The sequence below is a fragment of the Acinonyx jubatus genome, chromosome C1 (assembly GCF_027475565.1).
Source record: "Acinonyx jubatus isolate Ajub_Pintada_27869175 chromosome C1, VMU_Ajub_asm_v1.0, whole genome shotgun sequence".
Taxonomy (NCBI): domain Eukaryota; kingdom Metazoa; phylum Chordata; class Mammalia; order Carnivora; family Felidae; genus Acinonyx; species Acinonyx jubatus.
In genome coordinates this window covers 92,207,209-92,227,762 of record NC_069381.1, presented here as the reverse complement: position 1 = coordinate 92,227,762, position 20,554 = coordinate 92,207,209, and the positions used below count along the sequence as shown (strand labels likewise).

General features: G+C 57.2%; 1 protein-coding gene across 5 annotated transcripts; it reads right to left on the bottom strand.

The window, feature by feature from the left end:
• Positions 1-235: 235 nt before the first annotated feature.
• CSF1 (colony stimulating factor 1) lies at positions 236-19,625 on the bottom strand. Of its 5 annotated transcripts, XM_027058394.2 has the most exons (10): positions 19,319-19,621; positions 15,983-16,105; positions 14,700-14,762; positions 12,955-13,125; positions 9,048-9,195; positions 7,083-7,856; positions 6,790-6,920; positions 6,154-6,206; positions 5,760-5,818; positions 236-2,405 (listed from the first exon to the last, which is right to left on the bottom strand). In XM_027058394.2, the coding sequence occupies exons 1-9, from the start codon at positions 19,355-19,357 to the stop codon at positions 5,773-5,775; spliced, it is 1,548 nt and encodes a 515-aa protein (XP_026914195.1). In that variant the 5' UTR covers positions 19,358-19,621; the 3' UTR covers positions 236-2,405; positions 5,760-5,772. The 5 variants fall into 5 exon arrangements, with proteins under 5 accessions (XP_026914195.1, XP_026914197.1, XP_026914196.1 ...); XM_027058396.2 differs by lacking the exon at positions 7,083-7,856 and having other exon boundaries at positions 19,319-19,625; XM_027058395.2 differs by having other exon boundaries at positions 6,790-7,331; positions 19,319-19,609.
• Positions 19,626-20,554: the final 929 nt, after the last annotated feature.

Sequence of the window (20,554 nt, the reverse complement as noted above, 5' to 3'; positions counted from 1 at the left end):
GCCAGGCCTGAGGCTTGGCTAGTTTCTGTCCACTTTCCCATTAAACAGACATGCCGATGCGTGTGTTTGGGACAGCAATAACGCAGGGGGTTTGGGTAACGGGACTGGGGAGAACCCTCCTTCCCGTGTACCCTGGAAAAAGCTTTCTGAGCTGGGGCTGGCCCAGCAGCTCCTGCCTGCCTACCCCCGTTTTTGCCACCCACGCCCCAAAAGCACTTTTCCCATGACTCACACGTGGCAGCCTGTGCACTTCTTTTATTATTAAATATATAAGCAGCTTCCTATTTTTTAAATAGATATTTAAATGACTTTATATAAAATAATTCACCACTTCCAAGTATAAAAACAAAATCTCACAGTGTGTGAGCCAATGTTCCCTCTCGGCTTTCTCAAAGAAGGGATTCCTGTGCAGGTCGCCGGGGGAGCAGCCCAGAGGTCCGGGGCCCCTCCCGCACCTGTGTCACCAAGCGCCCACAAAGAGCTTCTGCAAGGAGTTGGATTTGCTTTCTTGACTTTTAAAATACTATATGTTTGGGGTGGGGGAGGAATGCCTTTTTTCTGTGGGGTTTTTTTTTTTTCCCTTTCACTTTTAAATACATATACTCTAGCATCAAATACAGAGTCTGTGACTAGAAGGAGCCCCCACAGGGCAAGTTCCCCGCTGCTCTTTCTTCGACTGAGAGCGGCAGGGCAGGGGCGGTGGGGGCTAGCAGACCCCAACTTTCGAGGGCAGGAGGAAAAGTCATGGGCCTCCGCCCAGGGGCCAGGAAGGGTGGGATCTCTCGGCGGAGGGCCCAGGGCAGCAGAGAGGAGGGATTGCAGCAGCACAAAGAGACCAAGGGCAATCAGCAGCCCTGTCACCTGCTGCCAGTTCTCAGAACAGTGGCCACAGGCTGGCCCAGGAAGCTGAAGCCCTCAAGACAGAATTGGAAGCAGATACCCGGTCCCTCTCCCACCCCGGCTGGCCCGGCCAGAGAGACAGTGTAGGGGTGAGAGCTGGGGGTATCATTGCCTACCCAGGTGGGGGAAGAGAAGGGGGGATGAGAATGGGAGCTGGGTGCCGCGCTGAGATGCTGGAGAGCAAGGCCAGCCTCAGGGCTTCCACGGGGACAACCGGGGTGCCTGCCAGCACTGCCCTGCTGCTATGAGGGGGGCGGGGCCTGGTGCAGGGAAGGAGACTTGGGCCGGAGGGTCAGGGTGCAGACGCCTCCCCCCACCTCAGCGGTATACCCATAATTGCAAAGACCCATTTTCAGTCAGAGTTCACCCCGCAGCCTCCTTCTGGGTCTGCCTCTGCCCTCCCTGCCCGCCCTCCCACAGTCACTTCCCTCCTGGGAATGTCAAAGTGCAAGATGCAGAAACCTGGGCGAACCACGCAGCCTAAAGACCAGCTCTGGCTGGCAGCCCAGGCAGTTCTCCCACCCCATCCACCCTGGGGAGTCGAAGCCTGGGTCAGCAGAAGGTCAGGGCTTAGGGGCTCCCTCAGTCGACAGGCAAGGCCGGCTCGGGCACTCAGTGCGGGAAGCTGGCGAGAGGCTGGAGGGGCAGGAGGCCGGACAGATGTTCGCTCACAGGGATGGACGGGGCAGGCTGTTCAGCAGGCAGGTTCAGTATTCACAGTGCAATGGCTTCCTTCATGAGGGGAGCCTCTGCGCAGCCTCCCGGAGAAGCTCTGGCAGGGCTGGAGGGAAAGTGGGGCAGATCCCAGAGCCTGGTCTTCCCCTTGGCATTGGAGCCAAGCCAGACAGGTCCCGAGGGCAGGGCTGACCTCTCCTCTCTGTCTGGCAACCAGCAGAGGGCACTTGGGCAAGCGGAGGGTGCAGACACGCTCCAGGCTGTCAGTGCAGACCAACAGGCCCAGAGGCCTTCTCTTCCCGTCTTTTGGGCCGCACACCTTTACGGGAAATCCAGCTGACGCTGTCCCGCCCTGCCAATCTCATGCTTCTCTCGCTGGAGACAAGTCCCTGCTTGTCGGTGCTGGCATCATCCCTAGGCACCAGGCGGTCCTCTGGGCAAAGGGCTCTTTCATTCCTCGGTGCCCACCCTGCTCTCCCACGTCCTACAGGCATCTGGGTCCCTGGCCCAGGTGTGGCTTGGAGGGGAGTAGGAGGAGAACACAGCCCCTGAGGCGCAGAGGGTCCTCAGCCGAGCTTCCCAGCCTTCCTCCAGTGGATGGGAGCCGCCAGGGCCCACGATAAATATCAGCAGCGTGGAGGGCAACCTCCAGCCCTCTCCTGGTCAGTCCAGAGTCTGAGGGTCGAGGGCAGAGGGACTCCAGCCTCGCTGCTCTGGTCAGGAGCTCTCGTGGTGGGCAGGCCACATTGCGAGGAGAATGGCTGGGGAGGGGTGGTGGTGGACGCCCCCATGATGTCTCGTCCCATGGAGAGACTGTCCTGTGCGCCCAGCTGTAAGGGAGAGAAAGAAAGGCTGGTCAGCCGAGTGGGAGTGGAGGGAGGGGTCGCTGAGGACATGGGTGGGGGAGACAGCGTTCCTGTGGGCTGTCGGTGGTGCTACAGGCAGGACTTCCTCTGGTCCTCTCCCTCGCCTTCTCAGCCACCCTAGACACCACAAAGGACCAGGCAGCTTTTCCTGGCAGCAGTCCAAGCCTCTGGCCAGACTGGCCTCACCTCCTACCTCCTCCTGGGGAACTAGGGACCGCAGGGGGAGGTAACGGGGCCGGGTAGAGGCCTGAGCAGGGCCAGGAGAGGGGGTTGGCAGCTGCTCAAGTGGAGGAGTCTAACAGGGAGGTGGGGGGGGGCACTTGAGTGTCCTTAGACTTCCCCTCGGGCAAGACCACCTCCCTGGCCTTGGGCCAATGAACCAACGATTCCTGCTAACTCTAGCAAAGAAGAATTTCTCATTCCCACCTCCACACCATTCATCACAGACGGTCATCGCGCACGTTACTCGATACTCGGGACAGCAGGTCATAGGTAACCAACAGGAAGAAGTAGAGGCAGTTTCGGAACAAGGAAACTTCCACCCTGCCACTTGGCGTGCTATCCCCTAAGTAACCCCGCCTCCTTCCTGACGGGCCAAGGGACTTGCCTCCCTGGATCATCCATGGGAGTCAGGGCCTTGCTCTCTCCAACCCCACCCCCATCCTTGTCCCTTGCCCAGCATGCTCAGAATGCTTCGTTCCCGGAGCAGAAATCCCCTGGGCTCCATCCAACTTGGGATCCTGTGTGGGGCTTCCCTCCCTGACCATCCACAGACCCGATGGCAAAGTCCATGACGGACAAGGAGGGCAGATGGGACCATAGCTTCTGGCTTCCAGCCCATTCCCGTGCTGTGGAGGGGGAAGAGGGGAGAACCAGAAATTGGACATGAGCCATGCTGGGCACAGCGGGGTCTCAGACCTGGCTGTGCTAGGAGGGAAGAAGGACCAAGTGGGTGAGTCCGCTGCCCGTATGCCCTGATTCCTTAGAGTGCCTGTGTCTTCTTCTGAGCATCCGTCTATCCGTCTCTCTGCCTCTGTGTTTTCTCTCTCTCGTCAGAGTGGCAGGTAGGCTAGGGGCTCGCCCTGGATCTCCTGAGGCTCCTGGGGCTTAGGCTGGACCTACTGATCCAAGTGGTGGGATCAGGAATCTGGGGTGTGGTCCCTGCCCTGGATTCCCTTTCTAAGTGAAATCTAGAGGGGAGGAAGAGGAAAGTTGGGCAGGGCCTGAGAACAGGGAGGCAGGGAAAGCAGAGCAGGGGTGTAGAAGAGATGGGGCGGAGGGCCAAGACCAAGGGGGGAGGCTGGCAACCAGTCAGAGGGTGGTGCAGCACTGAGCCATGGAGTCCCCAGGGACCTTGATCCCTCCTCTGCTTTACCAGTCTCAAGGGAGTCTGGGTCATCCTCACAGCCCTGCCAGTGTCCCACCTGACCTGCTCACCCATCTTAGCCCACCCTGCCAAGAAGGGGGGACCCCAGGATTCCAGATATGCTCCCTCATGCTCTCTTCTAAATAGGCTCCCTCGATTCTGAGTATTCCTTAGATTCCTTTTCTGCGAGGAGTGACCCAGACCTGTCACCGTACCCATGGGAAGGTCCTAAGGCGCTCACGTGTATGTGCCATGGGGTGTGACTGGAAAATGGAATGGGTTACCCTAGCTAGCCAGCCAGCGAGCCAATCAGCAAGTCAGGCCATTCGCCAGCTAGTTAGTTAGGCAGGCAGCTCAGTTTAAGCAGTTCCCAGCTAGTCAGTCAATCAGTCAAAGTCACCTAGCCAGCTGGTCAGCCAGGCAGCCAGAGTGGATTAGTTAGCTGGTTAACCGGTCATCCAGAAGGCTAGTCGGTTAGAGCCTGGCCAGGGTCAGGCGGTCAGTCAACCGTGAAGCCAGTCAGTTATTTATTGAGTTCTTGGCAGATGTGGAGAAGCCCTCGCTGTAGTAGAAAAAGAAATGCAAAGAAAGTGGAAGACACAGTCCCTGCCCTCAAGGGGCTTACAGCCTTCTTAGGGATGCGGAATGTACATGTACACATAAAATAAGATTTCAAAGTGTATGAAAACAACATCCAAGTAAGTGCCAATTGATACAGGATTAACCAAATACCAAAGAGCGGAGGGGGAGGACCCGAAGAGCAGTCAGCGGGCGGTGGAGACAATCAGGAAGAACGGGAGGTGGGGGCGCTGCCTGGAATCGGGGAGCCGGGGGTGAGGAAGGATAAGGGTCACATCTTTACCAACAGCGTGGGCGAGGACAATAGAAGGCGCTCATCAGTGTGCAGGAGACACATTTGGGAGGACTATGAAGACAGCATTACGACTTGAAACGATTTCAGTGGGCACTGGTGATGGGCAGAAACACTAATGCAATCTGAATCTGCGCGAAAAGAAGTGTCCAGATCAAGGAAGGTTAACAGTCCCACTGTACTTTGAGCTGGTCAGACAACATCTGGAGCACTGTGTCCAGGGCTGGGTGCCACATTTTCAGAGGGACATTGACAAACGAGTGTGTCCAAAGGAGGGCAACCAGGATGGTGAGGGGTCTGAAAACCCTATCATACGAGGAATGTTTGAGGGACTTGTGCCACACTTAGCTTACAGAATTCTTAAAGGGGGCCTGGATAACTGACTTGAGACACTGGGAGGGCTCTCGTGAGAACAGGAGGGAGGACCATCGTGGAGCAGGCAGGGAAGCTCACTCGAGGCAGGATTTCCTCGCGGCGCTCCTGGGAGATGGCAGGGAGCTTGCCTGGGACTGGGAATATGGGACCAGCAGCTGGCTGACCCCCTGTTGGGGATGCAGAAAGGGGAGGCCTCTGTCGGGTGGGACACTGGCCAAATGACCTCCGAGAGCCTTTCTAAGACTAAGGTTCTGGGGGTCCATGAATCTAAAAGCAGGGACATAGAAACGATCTCGGCTGCGGAGAAGGGTCAAATAGGGTGCAGACAGATAGAAACCTGGCAAGAGCTGCCAAGCTGAGAACATTGGGTTTGAAGTGGTTGGCGGTGCAAATTCCCCGGGAGGGTAAAGACCACGTACAAGAAGATTTTAGTTGCTCTGGGATGGAAGGTGGCAGCAAAGACTAGAAGCCAAATATAGAAATAATAAGCCGATGTACAGGCCACAGGGCCTAGCCTCCGATGGTGGGTGGGGGGGGAATGGAGGGGCCGTGCGGCTTCTTGAGGATCTCGAAAGGAGACAGTTGGCAGGATATGGGGACGGATGGAAAAGAGAGCAGGAGGGGAGGGAGTCAGTTGTGGGTTGGTGATTAGAAAAGAGGGTAGCTAATTTTAAGGGGTGGAGAGAGATCCAAATCAGAATCTTACCTTAGAAACCCCTCTATACTGGGAGCTCCACCTGTCTGTCCTCATCCTGGGTCAGGGGGCTGTGGGCAGAGCATAGGGCTGGCATAAGACTTCAGCAGAGGCTGAGGAGTGAGGGAGCCCCTTAAGTTTGTCCACCAAACCCCTGCACATGTGCTCCAGCCCTCTCAGACTTAGAAGACTCAGAGCTGCCTAGCCCTAAGGAGAAATCAGGAAAAATCCCAGAGATACAGGAGAGAAGAAACGCCCTTCCTCCTCTCTGCCTCCCATCCTGTTCTGGGCTCCACTTCCTCAGAGCAAGTGAAAGGAAGTCTCCCTCAACTCTGGAGGGGAAACAGATGCCAAGACAGGCCCCCCTGTGCCTTCCAGAGCACCCCCACCTCCTGCAAACTCTCACCTGCCCTCTGGTCGCTCCATGGGAGAATCCACTGTCTGAGGCTCTCGATGGCTCTGGGGACAGACAGTAAAGATCAGGCTCCCTGAGGAGCTGGGGAATGGTGTGGGGACTGTGGCCTCACCCCCAGGCAGGGGGTGCCCAGAGGAGTAGATGAGAGAGTTATCAAAGTCTCCCCCAGCTACCCTAACGTGGGGGTCAGCCGTGGGGCCAGGAGGGCTCCCTGGGGCCTCGCTGCTGGTGACGCCCCATCTCCTCTCCCCATGCAGGCTGCCTCCTATCCCAGGGGTCCCGGGGCCCAGGGCCCCACAGAGCTCCCAGCAAACACTGCCCTGACCTCCATGCAGCATCACTTTCCTCTCCTAGCTCCCCTCATGGCCGGGTTCTCTTCCCACTCTCGGCCCAAGAATGTCCTCTCCTGGTCCCTTCCCATTGACTTTATAGCCTGGGTGCCCCCTGTTTTTTAATAGACCCCCCACTTCAACCTGCCATCTTCTGTGCTCAGCTGGCCTCCTGTCTTGGCATCTGAAGAACCCAGGCGGAGCCCAAGTAATCCTCTGACCCGCTCGACCTGCTCCCCCACCCAGGCTGTGCCACCGCCCCCACGGGATGCCCTCCTCTCACAGGGGCTCTCCTTACCCGCCGTCTCTGCCTGTAGAACAGGAGGCCGCCGACAGCCAGCAGGACCAGGATGATGCTGGGCACCAGCAGGCGGAAGACAAACCCGGGGAGCTGAGGGTCTGAGGGTCCCTCCTGCTGCCTGTCATGGCCTGTGTCAGTCAAAGGAACGGAATTAAAGCGGGCTGAGGGCCTGTGCCCCTCACTTGCTTGTCCTTCCAGCTCTGTGGGGCTCCTCCGATCCCTGGTGCTCCTTCTGCCCTCCAACTCCCTGATGGGCAGCACATGGCCCCAGGAGTGGCTTCCGGGAAGACCTGGCTGTGCAGAGAGGGCCGAGGGACTGCCGGGGCTTCGTGGAGGCCGTGACGGGGTCCTGAGACTGCTGAGGCTTCGTGGGGGCCGCGACGGGGTCCTGGCAGAGCCTGGCTCCTGGTGGTCTCTGGGCTTGGCAGATGGACGGTCTGTCTTCTCAGGTGTATGACTCTGGGCCTGGCCAGTGGGTCTCGCAGGGCCCACCGTGGGCAGGGGTATGCTAGTCATGTCCTCTGGCTGCTGGCTCCTGGCTGAGTAGGACAATGGAAAAGATGCTGACAAGAGGTCACTGGGCCTGGCGGTCATCTTGGCCTGGATGCTGCCTCCTCCCGGCCTGGAGGAGGAAAGCTCTGCCCCTTGGGGTACGGGACCCTCACTAGCCTCTCCGGAGGCCTCTTCTAGGGTCCAGTTAGTGCCTAACACAGAGTCAAGAATGTGCTCCATCCCAGGGGTGGGGGCCCCGGCAGAGGACTGGGGCTGAGGTGAGTCTCCGATAGGACTGGCCTCTACACCCGGGGGCTCTGGAGAGTCAAAGCTCTGGCAGGTGCTCCTGGGTGGTCGCTGCTTGGCAGTGCCCGGCTCCAGGTCCACTGTGCGGAGGGGCAGCTCACTGGGCAAGAGGGAGCCGCCCTCTGTCCCCTCAGAGTCAGCCCGGGTCAAGCCAGCCATGGGGGCCGTGGAGGGGGCAAGGGGCTGCTGAGGGGAGACAGAGGCCAGGTCACTGGTAGGGGTGGCTTTGGGGTACAGGCAGTTGCAATCAGGCTTGGTCACCACATCTGAAAGAACCACAGAGAGAGGGAGAGAGAAAGATGGGGGGGGAAGAGATAGAGTCACCAGCCTCCAGCACAGGTTTCCCGGGGGGGGGGGGGGTTGAGAGGGGGATATGGGTCCAGGGTCCCTCATCCCCTAATCCCTCAGCTAGGGGCTGAGGAAAGGACAGGACTGGAGCCAGTGCTCATGACACAGGCCTTAGGCAAGGAAGGTACAAGCTGCAGGGTCTCAAAGGCAGAAAGCAAAGAGTGGGGTTTAGAGGACAGACTGGGGGCCAGGGTCAGGGAAGACCAGGGGACAGCTTTTCCTGGAGTTCCAGCTGGCAAGGTGCCAAGCCACGATTGAGCAGCAGCTGGCCAGGTGGTTGAGCAGCGGCCTCCAAGACTAACACAAGACACCCTCAGGTCCCATAGACAGTGCTGGTTGGAAAGCAGCAAGGTGGTTTCATGCACAGCCAGGGGCCACACAGCCACAGCCACAGGCGGGAACAAACTGGGGCTGGAATGTGGCCAAGACTTGAGGCCTTGGGATTGAAGCAACGAGATTGGACTTGGCCATTGGCAGGTCGCGGGGCCTCAGCTCCTGCCTCGGGGAGCAAGGTTGAATGTAGGAGGGCACACGTGGCACAGGACGCAGAGACGAGGCCACATAGGATACACGCGTGTGCAGCTGGGCCTGCACTGGGAGAGTTTGAGTGATGCTCAGCCTTCAAATCCAGCCTTTTCCCTTGAGGGGACATTCAAGGCATCCTGGGGACTTCTGGAGCCAGGGTATCCTGGTGATTCACTGCAGGGCTCCTGGTGCAAGGGCCCTGGCTCCCAGATGGAGCCTTGCTCTCTCCACGGAACCCCCTGTGCGTTCAGCCAGCCTGCAGAGCCGGTGGGGAAAGCCTCCAAGCCTACAGGGCCCTCCGAGAGGGGCCCCTTGCCCATTCCCTGATCTCACAGCCACCAGCATGATCCTTCTCGATGTCTCAACATGCACACACATGTCAGAAAAGACATGTGCCCGGACCACCCAGAGGTACGTGAAGCCACATATGAACACGAGAAAAGCACATCTACACACACAGGAACTCGCGTCGCAGCCAGGCTGCCTGCCCAGGGTCCCTCCAGCCCGCCCCTCACCTCCCAATCCCTGCTCTGTTCGTTACACCCTCCCCTTGACCCACACTTGCTGGCCCTTTTGGTGCTTACCTTGGCTGGAGCATTTCTCAAAGCTCTTGTTGCAGTTCTTGCTGAAAACGTTCCAGTCCTTTTTAAGGAGATTCTTTGTTTCATTAAAGACATTCTTGATCTTTTCCAGCAACTGGAGGGGTGTCTCATGGAAAGTTCGTACACAGGCCTGGAAAGACAGTTAGGGCCCCCCCCCACTTGGTGAGGATGAGCCATGTCTCTAGCTTGTTTGCCAAACGCCCTTGGCCTTTTTCACATCTGTCTTCTTTTTCTCTTTCATTTTCTCCCTCCCCTCACCCCTGCTGGGTAGTGGAACCAGCCCTGAGATCTCCAGATATGTCATTTATTCACAGATCTGTTGAGCACATATCTATGTGCCAGGCATATGGCAATTACCTGGGAATCATGCAATGAGCATGAGAGAGGTGGTCACTGTCTGAGTTGGGACACTGAATCTAGCAAGGCATTGGCATTAAGCACGTTACAAGTGCAGGGAGTCATATGAAGAAGTGTGGAATGATCTGAGAGTGCACAACGAGGGGAGCCAAATGAGGGCCCAGGGTGAATTTCCCCATGGAATCAACTGAAAGATGAGCAAGGGTCAACCAGGAAAGGAGGTGGGGTTGGAGAGAGCGGTCCAGGTTGTGGGAACAGAGTGTGCAAAGGTCCTGAGGCAGGAAAGAGCCTGAAATGTGGAAAGACCAAAAGACGGCTAGAGTGGCTATAGTAGTGCCACCTAGGAAGAAGTTGGCAAGAGATGGGGCACCTGGGTGGTGCAGTCGTTTAAGTGTCCGACTCTCGATTTCCACTCAGGTCATGATCTCACAGTTCGTGAGTTCGAGCCCCATACTGGGCCCTGTGCTGACGGCACGGAGCCTGCTTGGGATTCTGTCTCTCCTTCTCTCTGCCCCTCCCCCACTTGTACATTTTCTCTCTGTCTCTCTCAAAATAAATTAATTAATTAAAAAAAGAGACTAAAAAAAAAAAAAGTTGGCAAGAGATTCATGCAAGAGAGGTCAGCAAGGGCCAGGTGCTTTGGGCCCTTGTTGGCCATGTCACAAACTGCTAACCTGATCCATACAGCAAAGAGAAAACATCCGAGGGGTTGTTGGGGAGGTGGCTGGTGGCACGGTGAGACCCAAGTTTTAGAAGGGTCATCCCGTGGTGTGGAGCAGGCCACGGGGCTATGGGTCCTTCTCTGGCATGAGTATGCCTTGGAAGGGGGGGCTGAAGTTGCCCCAGTCCTGTCTATCGAGCTGTCCTTTTCTCTTCTGCTCATAGGACCATGGCTCCTACACCCACTGGGGCTCTGAGAAGCTTCCCATCTCCTGAGCTGCTCCTTCTCAGTCGTCTTACCAGGCTCCCTTCCTCCACCAGACTTCTAAATTCTGGCATTCCTCAGGGCTGTCCTGGACCTACTTTCTCCCTTTCATGCCAGATGAGGCCCCACATGCCCGTGGCTTCATCCGTGGTCTACTTACCAATGACTTCCAAATACCATGTTTTTCCTTAAACTGAGCTGCAAAGGCCCTTGATAAATGTGGACCAGATGAACAAATGAATGAATGAATGAATGCACGCATGAGAAAACCTGGGCTCAGCTCTGTCACCCACCACCCACGTGACACTGGCCAAGTGGATTATCCAGTTTGGGCTCATTTCCTCTTCTACAGTGCCTTCCAGCCTCCCACCAGGGCTACTATAAGAAAGAGGGAAACTGCCTTTCTCTTCCTTTCTTCGTAAACCTCTGTGCCCTTCGTACCTCACCTCGTAACTGCACAGGGAACACGGCAACATCCAACAGAAGGTCCCGATGCCCACCTATCACACAGAGGCTGTGCCTTCTCTCTTCAGGAGCTCTGAACCCGCACCAGACTTCTCCTCAGGAGACTGGCTCCTGTAAGCCTCAAAGGCTCCCTCCCTCCTCAAGTCCACCCTGCTGCGTTCACGCCGGGCGTAGGAAGTGTGCATGCAGGGTGGGTGGCTTGTGACAATGCAGATTCCCAAGCCCACCCACAGCCTCAGGGAATCAGACTTTCTAGGGGTACGTACTGGGAATCTGGATTTTAAACAAGCTCCCCAACTGATACTTAACGAACCTTAACATTGGAAAACCTCAGCCTTAATACCTCTCGGGAAAGATGTTTCCTCCCGCAATCCCACACTCCCTCTGGTGACCTCTATTCCTGTGCCTTTATGGAGCCCCACTCCCCCACAGCGCTGCCTCTATTTCCTCTCCGTTCACCCTCATCTGGCACCTGCCTCCAGCAGCAGCCGCACACTGCCAGAGCCATCGGACGCTTTTCTACCCTCGTCTTGCTTGACTTCTCAATCCCGTTGGATAAAGGTGACTACTTTTTCCATCTGGAGACGTTCTTCCACGGGCCCAGTGAAATCGGTCTCCTGGTTTTCCCTCCACCGCTCAAGCTGCTCCTTCCCAGTCTCCTGGCCGGGTCCCCTCCTCTGCCTGGCTTCTGGGTGCTGGGGTTCAGGGGTCTGTTTCTCCTCCCACAGTGGGCCATGCTCTACAGTCTCTTGGCCTCACAGATGACCTCCACACCACCTCGTTTTACACGAGTATCTTGCCAGACAGACTCAAGACCCCGTGTATCCAGCCACCTGCTCCGCATTTCCCCTTGGCTGTCTCACAAGCGTCTGGAGTTTCATGTGTCCCAAACTGAGCTCCTGCCCTTTCCCCAAACCTTCTCTGCCTGATCTTCCCCCTAACTGCTCCAGACAAAACCGGCCTTGAGCCATCCCTTCCCTCGGCTCCTTATGGCCACCGCATCCCCAAATCCTGTGCGTTCTTTCTCCAAACTCAACCTGGGAGCACAGCTGCTCACTCCACCTGCACAGCATCACCGAGGTCCAAGCCCCATGCTGCATCCCCCGCCCCCCAGTGGTCCAAGCCACTAGAACCTCTGGCCCCGACTCGCGCCCCCTGCTGGCCTCCCAGCCTCCATTCTTGCCCCCTGCGGTCCTCGCAGTGAAGTTAGTTTAGGTCATTCCTCTGTTCCCCAAAGCTTCCCTCAAACTTCAGCCAACATTCCACATCCCTAAGACCCCAGATGCGCCCCCTGCTGGCTCCTGCCTCCTCCCCTCTCTCCCCCCTCTCTTCCACACTTCCTGGCGACCACCCTTTCTTTGTGGTCCTGAATGTGCAGTCCTGCTCACCTCAGGGCTTCGGGCCTAGCATTCCCTGTTCTGGAATGTTCTGACCAGCCTCATAGCTTCCTAACTCTTCCTCATCTTTGAACCTCAAGCGAGTATATTCTTACTCGGAAGTCTTCTCCTTCTCTTCTTCCCCACCCCCCTTTTTAATTAGAATGCTGTTTCTTTCTCAAAGCCCCATGCAGCCCTCCTTCATGGCGCTGCTCCCTCATCTCCTTCAGGTCTCCCCCTTGCCTGGCTTTCTCTTCAGCAACGCACATACTACCATCCCACATAGCACGTATTTTACTTGTATATTTTGTTAACTCTCTCACCCCCCGCCAAATGTAAGCTCCATGAACGTGGATACGGGTACCCGTCTGGTTTGACCCCAGATGATTCCTAGTGTCTAGAACAGTACCTGGTACACAAGAGGCACCATTCACCATTGGTCGAGTGAATGAATAGTGCTCATGTTTCATAATGCTATTTACTTGTGTCATTGTTTAATGGTTGCCAACCTCACTTAACCGTAAGCTCCACAAGGGTGGGGACCACAGAATTTTTCCTCACGAAGACACTGCCAAGGCCTAGCACCGTGTCTCCTGCCCGGTAAGTCCTCAGCAGAGGTATGTGGGGTGAATAAATGAATGAGAGAGAGAGGAACCGTGACACAGGGTGAAGCAAGTGAATATACTATGTGCACAAGGACAGGGAGGGTACCACCAAAGCCACCCTCTACTCTTGCTCACTGTTCCTGGCTCCAGGACCCTCCTACCTTGTCCTGCTCTTCATAGTCCTTGGTGAAGCAGCTGCTTAGCCTCAGAGAGAGTTCCTGGAGCGTCACGATGACATTGGCATTGGGAGTATTGTCTTTGAAGCGCATGGTGTCCTCCATTATGTCTTGCACTAGGAGAAAGGCCTTCTTAAGGTAGCACACGGGATCTTTCTGAAAAACAAGAAGCTGGAGTTTATGGTCTGGCTGATGTGATCGGGGAACCCAGGCTCTGTGACAGGTGCCCCCATCCCGGGCAGACGGAGGGCTGCGGCCTGCCCTTCGCCTGCCCCCGAGGGGAGGGCCACGCCACCCCAGTAAAAAGGGGGGCGCTGACCTCAGCTGGTCTTTCAGTCTCTTTCATGGGATCTGGAGCTGCCTGGACTTGAGGTAGAGGGAAGGAAATGTGGGTTCTGATTAGAGACATCCTCAGATTTCTGGAAGGTGAGGCTTTCATCAGAATGGGGGTGTGTAGGTAAGGTGGATCCTGGGGAACTACTCTGTCTCTCTTTGGCTTGCTTTCACCAAAAGTCCTTTACTACACGGCTCCTTCAAATCCTCCAGGCCACAGGGGGAGCTAGAGACTGCCTGAGGACCCAAAGGATAACTTCCGTGTTTTGTGTCCCTCAGAGAAGGTGGTTGCCTCAACAGACACTCTGCTTCAGCGCCGGATTCCTGGTACCAGTCTCATCATTTCCTAGCCAAGGAAACTCGCCACATTGGTTAAGGCGTGAGTGAAATACTGAGGTTATTCCTCGGACCATGAGGTGGTCTCCAGTTCTAATAGACATGTATATGGGTCAGGTGTGCAGAAGTTCAGAGATGGGAGCAACTCTGGGGCGTATCATGGTGATTTTGCAGGTGCAAAGATGAGCAGGCGTGGAATAAGGGGCAGTATGGGGGCAGTTGAAAAGACATCACAGGCACAGGAAGGGCTTGTGCCAAGGCTTGGAGGCAGGAAGGGGCAGGGAATGGGGGCGGTGGGCCCAGACTGTGTGGTGTAAACCCCAAGCTGACCAACCTGGGCTTTCTCCTGGAGTGAGGGGCAGGGGCGAGGGGGTGCTGACAGGTTTGGAGGAGGGAAATGAAGGTAACAGGTTGGAGTTCCGAGAGCTCCCCCTAATGGCGGGAAGATGGGGTGCATTGGAAGCAGGGAGGCTCTTGAAACTGTCCAAGCAACTGACTGGGTGAGGCTCCCGCAGAGCCCAGAGCGGCTGGGAGGCAGAACCGGCAGCACTTGATGGCTGGTTGGGTGTGGGGTAGGAGGAAGAGGGAAAGGGCTGGACTGACTCCCTGGCTGCTGTTCAGTCTGTTGGATGGAAACGACATCCTTAAGCAAAGCATGTGACCCAGAAGTCATCTTGGTTTGCTTTGGCCCTAGAGCCAGCCTGCCTGGGTTCAAAGCAGGCCCCCACCACTTAGTATCTATGCTCCCTGAACCTCCTTGAGGACGATAACCGAGACTGGTATATCACACAGTCGTACTGTCAGGATTAAATTAGAAAGTGTCTGGTGCATAGTAAGGCCTTGATATGTGCCAGGGCCAGGAGAAGGGAGCAGCAGGTGACTTGAGGCCCGGATCCTGCTCGGCCCTGGACCCTGGCACCCCAAACTTGAGCACCAGGGATCCTCACGCCCTCACCGTGCCCAGTTATGGGATTTCTCCTCCCTTCATGTTCCCACATATACCCACCTTGGGAAGCACATATAGGGCTGGCACAGGGGCCTTATAAATAACCATAACTCACCAACTGCTCCTGGTCTACAAACTCAAAGGCAATTTGGCACGAAGTCTCCATCTGACTGTCAATCTGTAAGAGAGAGCAGGCCAGGGGTGGCAGGGCGTCTGCAGCTCAACTGAGCTCACCTAAGAATGAGAACTAGAGATTTTGGGTGGATCAGGGTTTGGTGCTCATCTACCTCCCCACCAACCATACTGGGAAAGACAGAGGCAAGGGAAAGACTTGTGTGGGCTGTAGAAGAACAAGGAGTCTCCTCGTTCCACCCCCACTCCATGAAATCTGACAAATACCAGTTAGTTAGAAGGAAGAACTATCTAACAGAGGGTACAGGGCATAATCTTCCAAGACAAGTAGTGAGCTCCCTGTCCTGGCAGGGATTCGAGTCGCGGCTGGACAAGCTCTGGGGATTCAGGATCTACAGGGGCTGGGGCTAGGTGCCCTTAAAGCCCTCGCTGGCCCCCAGAGCAGTGGCTCTGGGAGTGTAAGCCTCAGAGAATGCTATGGCTCTTGTTCTACCTGGATGGCTGCAGAAGCTACATGCAGGAGGAAAAGTGTAGAGGTAAGAGAGTCAGGAGGCCCAGCCTACAAGCCCCGAGCTCAGGGCCCTGGAGCTGGTCTTAGCCAGTGGTGCCCCACCCTGTCTGGCTGGCCAGAGGGATGGTAAATTCTCTTCTGAGCAGGACAGCAGCCATGATGGTAACCTGATTCTGCCCGGCTGAACCATGTTTGGAATTGTTGACAACTCTGCCAGCCGGATTAGAATAAGACACGGGTTCCTTCATGGCCTGGGTGAGCAGTCCATCCCAGCCCCAAGGCTCAAGCAAGAGCCAGGAGAGTGAGGGTGGAGGGCTGGGAGCTAGGCAGGAGCCTCCTCTCCAAATCTGACGGTAGCTCTGGTGCCAGGTCGGTGGCATATCTGAGAGGCTGGGAGTTAGAGGCGACACAGCAGGCAGACTGGGATGGCTCCCCAGAGGAAGCATCACACTGAGGGAGAGCAGGCTTCGCAAGCCTTTTCAGAGTCTATGGTTGACACTCCAGGCAATCATTAACCCAGGCAACTGGCTGGAAGCCCACCCTGTCCACTGTCTGCAGGGGAGTCAGAGAGGGCTGCAGGCTTGGGGGTGGGTCAGAGACCCTGGCCCCGAGAAGGTCAATGAGAGCTAGGTGGGAGCCATGAATCATGTCCTGTGCAGCCGTATTTCTCTGCCTGCAACCCTTGCCTTTGACCCTGCTCCCTGCCTCAGTTTCCCCAGTGGGGAGTAGGAAGATAGGCACGGCCACACACTCACCAGCTGCTGCAGGAACTGCAGGTGTCCGTTCCCAATCATGTGGCTACAGCGCTCTGACACCTCCTCGGTAATACTCCTGCTCACCAGGAGACAGACCAGCAGTAGCAGGCGGCTCAGCCATGTCTGTGGTAGATAGTGCATCATTACTCCCAGCCCTCACTCTCCCTAGGAACCCCAGTGCCCTGCTGAGAGTGGAGAAACAAGGAGCTCACACCTACAATGCTGCAGGCTCTGCCCCTTGCCCAGGATGCAGCGTTGCCAGGAACTTTTTCAGCATTTCCTACGTGGCACGCACAATCTTGCTCTCCTTGATAACTACCCAAATGTCACCTCCTCCAAGAAGCCTTCCCAGATTAACCCAAGCCGAGCCTGATTACACACTGACCCTTTAAGGAGGACACGGGAGGTGTTCCTACCAGTCTAAATTTCCGTGACACTGGAAACTCCTTGAATGCAGGGCTTGCATCAGCCCATTGTTGTGTCCCTGCAACTTTAAACACCGAGCCAGACATCTTGTGGGTTGCCCACTCCTCTCAAGCTCATGTTCGAGCACCCACTTGCAGACTTCCAGCCAGACATTTTCCCTAGGCCCAGCCCTTCCTCCCACCTGATTCCACACAGGTCTGGCTCTGCTACTGGAAAAAACCAGGGCCCCGAACTCAGTTTCACTGGGAACCTATCCCACACTGGAGACCTTTTGGAGCCCTGGGTGTGTGTGTCAAAAAGGAGCCCGACTGCTTAATCAGAGGTAGCAGTGCCAGTTCTAGGCCATCCCTGGCTGGCACCTGCTTATCAGAGCTCCAGCATGGTCTGCATCCATCCAGCCAGCTCTCATCATGGCCAGGAAGTTTTCAGAGATCTTTCCCTCCTTCAGCTCCCACCTGGCCCAGGAGCTGCTCACCCCTCGAGTGACGGGACTGGTCCCTGACACCTCATCGTTCCCCTTCCTTCCTTTCTCCCTCCTCCTAACCAGGGTCCCCTCAACCCTCCCCCTGGCCCAGGTCTCCCATTCTCTAGCCAGAGGCAGAGGGACTCTTGAACTTTCTTTCCCCAACTCAAGGTTGCCCCTGGCAGCTGATGTCTCCAGATTCAGGGAAACGCTGTCAGGGTGGGGTGAGAGCTGGCACCTTCCTGGGCTCTGGGCTCTGCCTCAGTAATCCAGATGATGAGACAAAGACTGCAAATAAATAGCACATTGGAAAAACAAGGAGGCCATGAAACAGCCCTCAACAACATGCTGATTTACATATAATTAAAAGCCCAAATGTTTGTTAGCTCCTACCAGGGAACAGAAGCCCTGGCTGGGACTACCAGGGAGGGCGCAGGGAGAAGTGGCCTCTGTGAGGCCATGAAAAATGGGGAGAAGTTGATGGCAGAGAGAGGGAAGGGGAGTCCTGGAGGGAAGAGGCACAGGATGGCCCAATGCCACTCAGTAAAGGGATCTGGTGAGGGTCCTGGCCTGACCTGGTGGAGGGAGAGTGGAAAAGGGGGAGGACAGTCGGCGGGGAGGGCTTCAGGCTCTGTTGGGCAGTTGAAGAGGTAGCCCTGGGTGGGAATGGCTGCCCAGGCCCTCCAGAACCTTTAATTCAGGACCCATTGGAAATTGGGCCATGCGGAAGGTGTGGCTCTGTCCCAGGCCGCTGCCCCTGCCGCTCTGAACCCCCAGTTTTAAACAGTGTGGAGGAAAGAGCCCGTGAGAAAGGCGGTATTCAGGAAGACAACCTTGCCACAGGCACTTCAAGATATTGACATCCGAGGACAGCTTCACACCCAAGGGCTGCCTGGCGTTTGGAGCTATTTCAGTGATTGGTGCGGGGAGAGTGCAGCCACCACATGGGAAGCTGACTTTGAAGGTGGCCAGAGGGGGTCCCCCCTGCCCCTGGGGCCCCAGGTTTGCCTCAGAGGAGGAAGTGAATGGGCACCCAAGGGTTAACACTCTAGCTCGCATCTAGCTGGGCTGGCTCTTCTCCCCCTCCATTCTTCCTCCCACCCACCCGCCTTGGCCTCTGGGACAGCCACGAAGGCACCTCTCCCGCAGGCCCACAGACATCTCAGCCCCGCTGTCCATCCTCACCTGTCCCATCCTTCCCATCAACAGGGGCCCTGGAGGGACCTTGGCACGACCAGATCCTTAGACGGCTCCTGTCTAAAACCAGTCTACGTTTCCCTCCACCTTTACTTTCCTCATGGTCTCCCTCCAGCCCTTATCTCTGTCTGGTTGCCTACCAGCTCCCCCTGCACAATTTCCCCCCTCCTGACACTGTCTTCAGTCTCTCAGTTGGGCTCTTCCTCCCCTGTGGGTCTGCTCTTGCCCCTTCCTCTCAGCCCCACCTGCAATCCCTTCCATTCCCCTCCAAGTATTTGCTTCTCTCCCAGCCAGTTTCTCCTGCCATTCTCCTCTAGGGCTCCTCACAAGTAAACCCACTGGGAGAACACCTACTGTTCGTTAACAGTGCCACCCTGCACTTTCTAGGAGCTGCCCCACCTACTGCCCGCAGTTGGGGCCGGACATTCCCGGTGCAAGGCGGAGCAGCCCCTACCCTGCCCAGGGCTCTGCACCACGGAACCCTCCTTCCACCTTCCCCTTTCTCTGCCACCGCCGAGCCCAGGAGCTCCCCGGCTGAATGAACCAGATTTTGCAATAAAAAGATTCGGAGCTAGCCCCAGGCAGCTCTGGACTCGAGTCCGGTCCCCGCAAAACAGACTTGACTCAAGTCCCCCAACACCTCCTGCTTGCATGCCGGGACAAGTAGCGGCTTGCCCGGCTCTTTCCTTTTGCCAGCAGGTTCCTGGGCACAGACCCTGGAATTCTGTGAGCTGGATGACCTCTGAACTTCTCCAACGCAGAAGCGCCCACTCCCCAGCAGAGCCTGGAAGCATGTGTGTGGCCCATGGCGAGGGTGCCCACTGGGAGGGCGCCACACTCAGCGCGCAGCCACTGCGCGGGTCTCTTGGGGGTGTCGGCTCAGAGATGGGAGAAAGGCAGGGGCTGACACGGAGCCGGCACAGAGCCTCTGCCGGTGGCTGTGAACCCCTCTCTCCCGCCGGCGGGTGGCTCAGTGCGCGCCTCGGAGCAGTGGGGTGAACAGCCTCCCCTTTCCGGAGAAGTACCGCAGCCCCAGGAACCGCTGCAAGGCGTCACGGGTCCCAGCCCGAGTGCGCCCGGGACGCCAGGCAGCCGGCACGCAAAGATGGGAAGGACCCCGGAGCCCGTGGTCGCGGCGGGGAGCGTCGGCGGCCGGCGCGCCAGGGCAGTAGGTTCCGAGGCGCCGCACCGCGCCGCCCGCTCCCGCCCCAGCCCTGCGGGCGCCCCGCCGCCCCGCGGCCGTCGCTTACCGTGGGAGGGCAGCGCCCGGCGGCGCCCCGCGCGGTCATACGGGCAGCTGGGTCCCGGCCGGGCGCGTCGGCCGCCCTCGCTCGCTCGCTCGCTGGCCGCCGCAGAGCCCGCGCCCCGGCCGAGGGCCGCGCTGCAGTCCCGGGGGTGCGGAAAGCGGGCGGCGGCACCGAGAGCACCCAGGCAACTTTCACTTTCCACCAGCCGGTCTCCACTGGCCAGCTCCTCGGCACAGCCTTTTAAGAGGACTTGTGGGGGCATGTGGTTTATGGGAAATCACCTTGGACAGGCGCCAGACACACACACACACACACACACACACACGCACGCGCGCGCGCACGCGCGCGCGCGCACTGACACAGACACACACTCCAGAGCCCCACTGAACCGCCTCCCCTCCCCCGCCCCTCGGGCTGGTCTTCCCCGTGGTCCTCCCAGTCGCCCTGTTTTGTGCGCGACTCCAGAGTCTTCAGCAAAGTAACTCGGACTCCGCCGCCTCCCGCCCTTCCGCGCGCCCGCTGCGGACCGAGCCGAGCCTTTCCTTCCGCGCTCTCCAGGCAGATCCGGTGCTCTCTCTCTCTCTCTCTCTCTTTCTAATATTCGTCTCGAGGGACTTTCCCTCCAGGCCTGAAAATTCCCAAATCTGAGCAGGAAATGGGCTGAGAGCAGGGGCAAGCACTGGAGCCTGGGGCCTCCCCGGGCTGTGCACGCTGCAGCACCTTGTTGCGATGCAGTCCGCGGGTTTGCAGCAGCCCTCTTCTTCCTATGCAGCCCCCCAGCCTCGCGTCTCTCATTCTGGGGGCAGGGTACAGATAGGCAGGGAGGCTAGCTAGCTACCTGGCCAGGAGGGGAGGGACTGTGTCCTGTGGCACAGAGCTGGGAGGTTCTGCTCTGGGCCAGGAGACACTCCGGGCACTTGACCTGCCGGTGATTTAAATGCTGGCTGAGACCCATGCTCCTATCTGACTGCCAAAACCTGGGATGATTGGCACCTGGGCCCTAGATTTCTGATGATGCTTTTGGAAATGCATTTCCCGAGATGCTTAATCATGTTCTGCCCCTGCATGAGAACGAATCTAAACGAAGCCTCATAGGATGCGCCTATTAATTATCATGCCAACTTCAGGCTCTTTTTCTTTCTTCAATTCATTGTGATTCACTGTTGGAATCTTCTGGAAGGCCACCCATCCATGATATATGGCCTGGTCTCAAAGGGGCATCTTTTGTCGCTTGCCCCA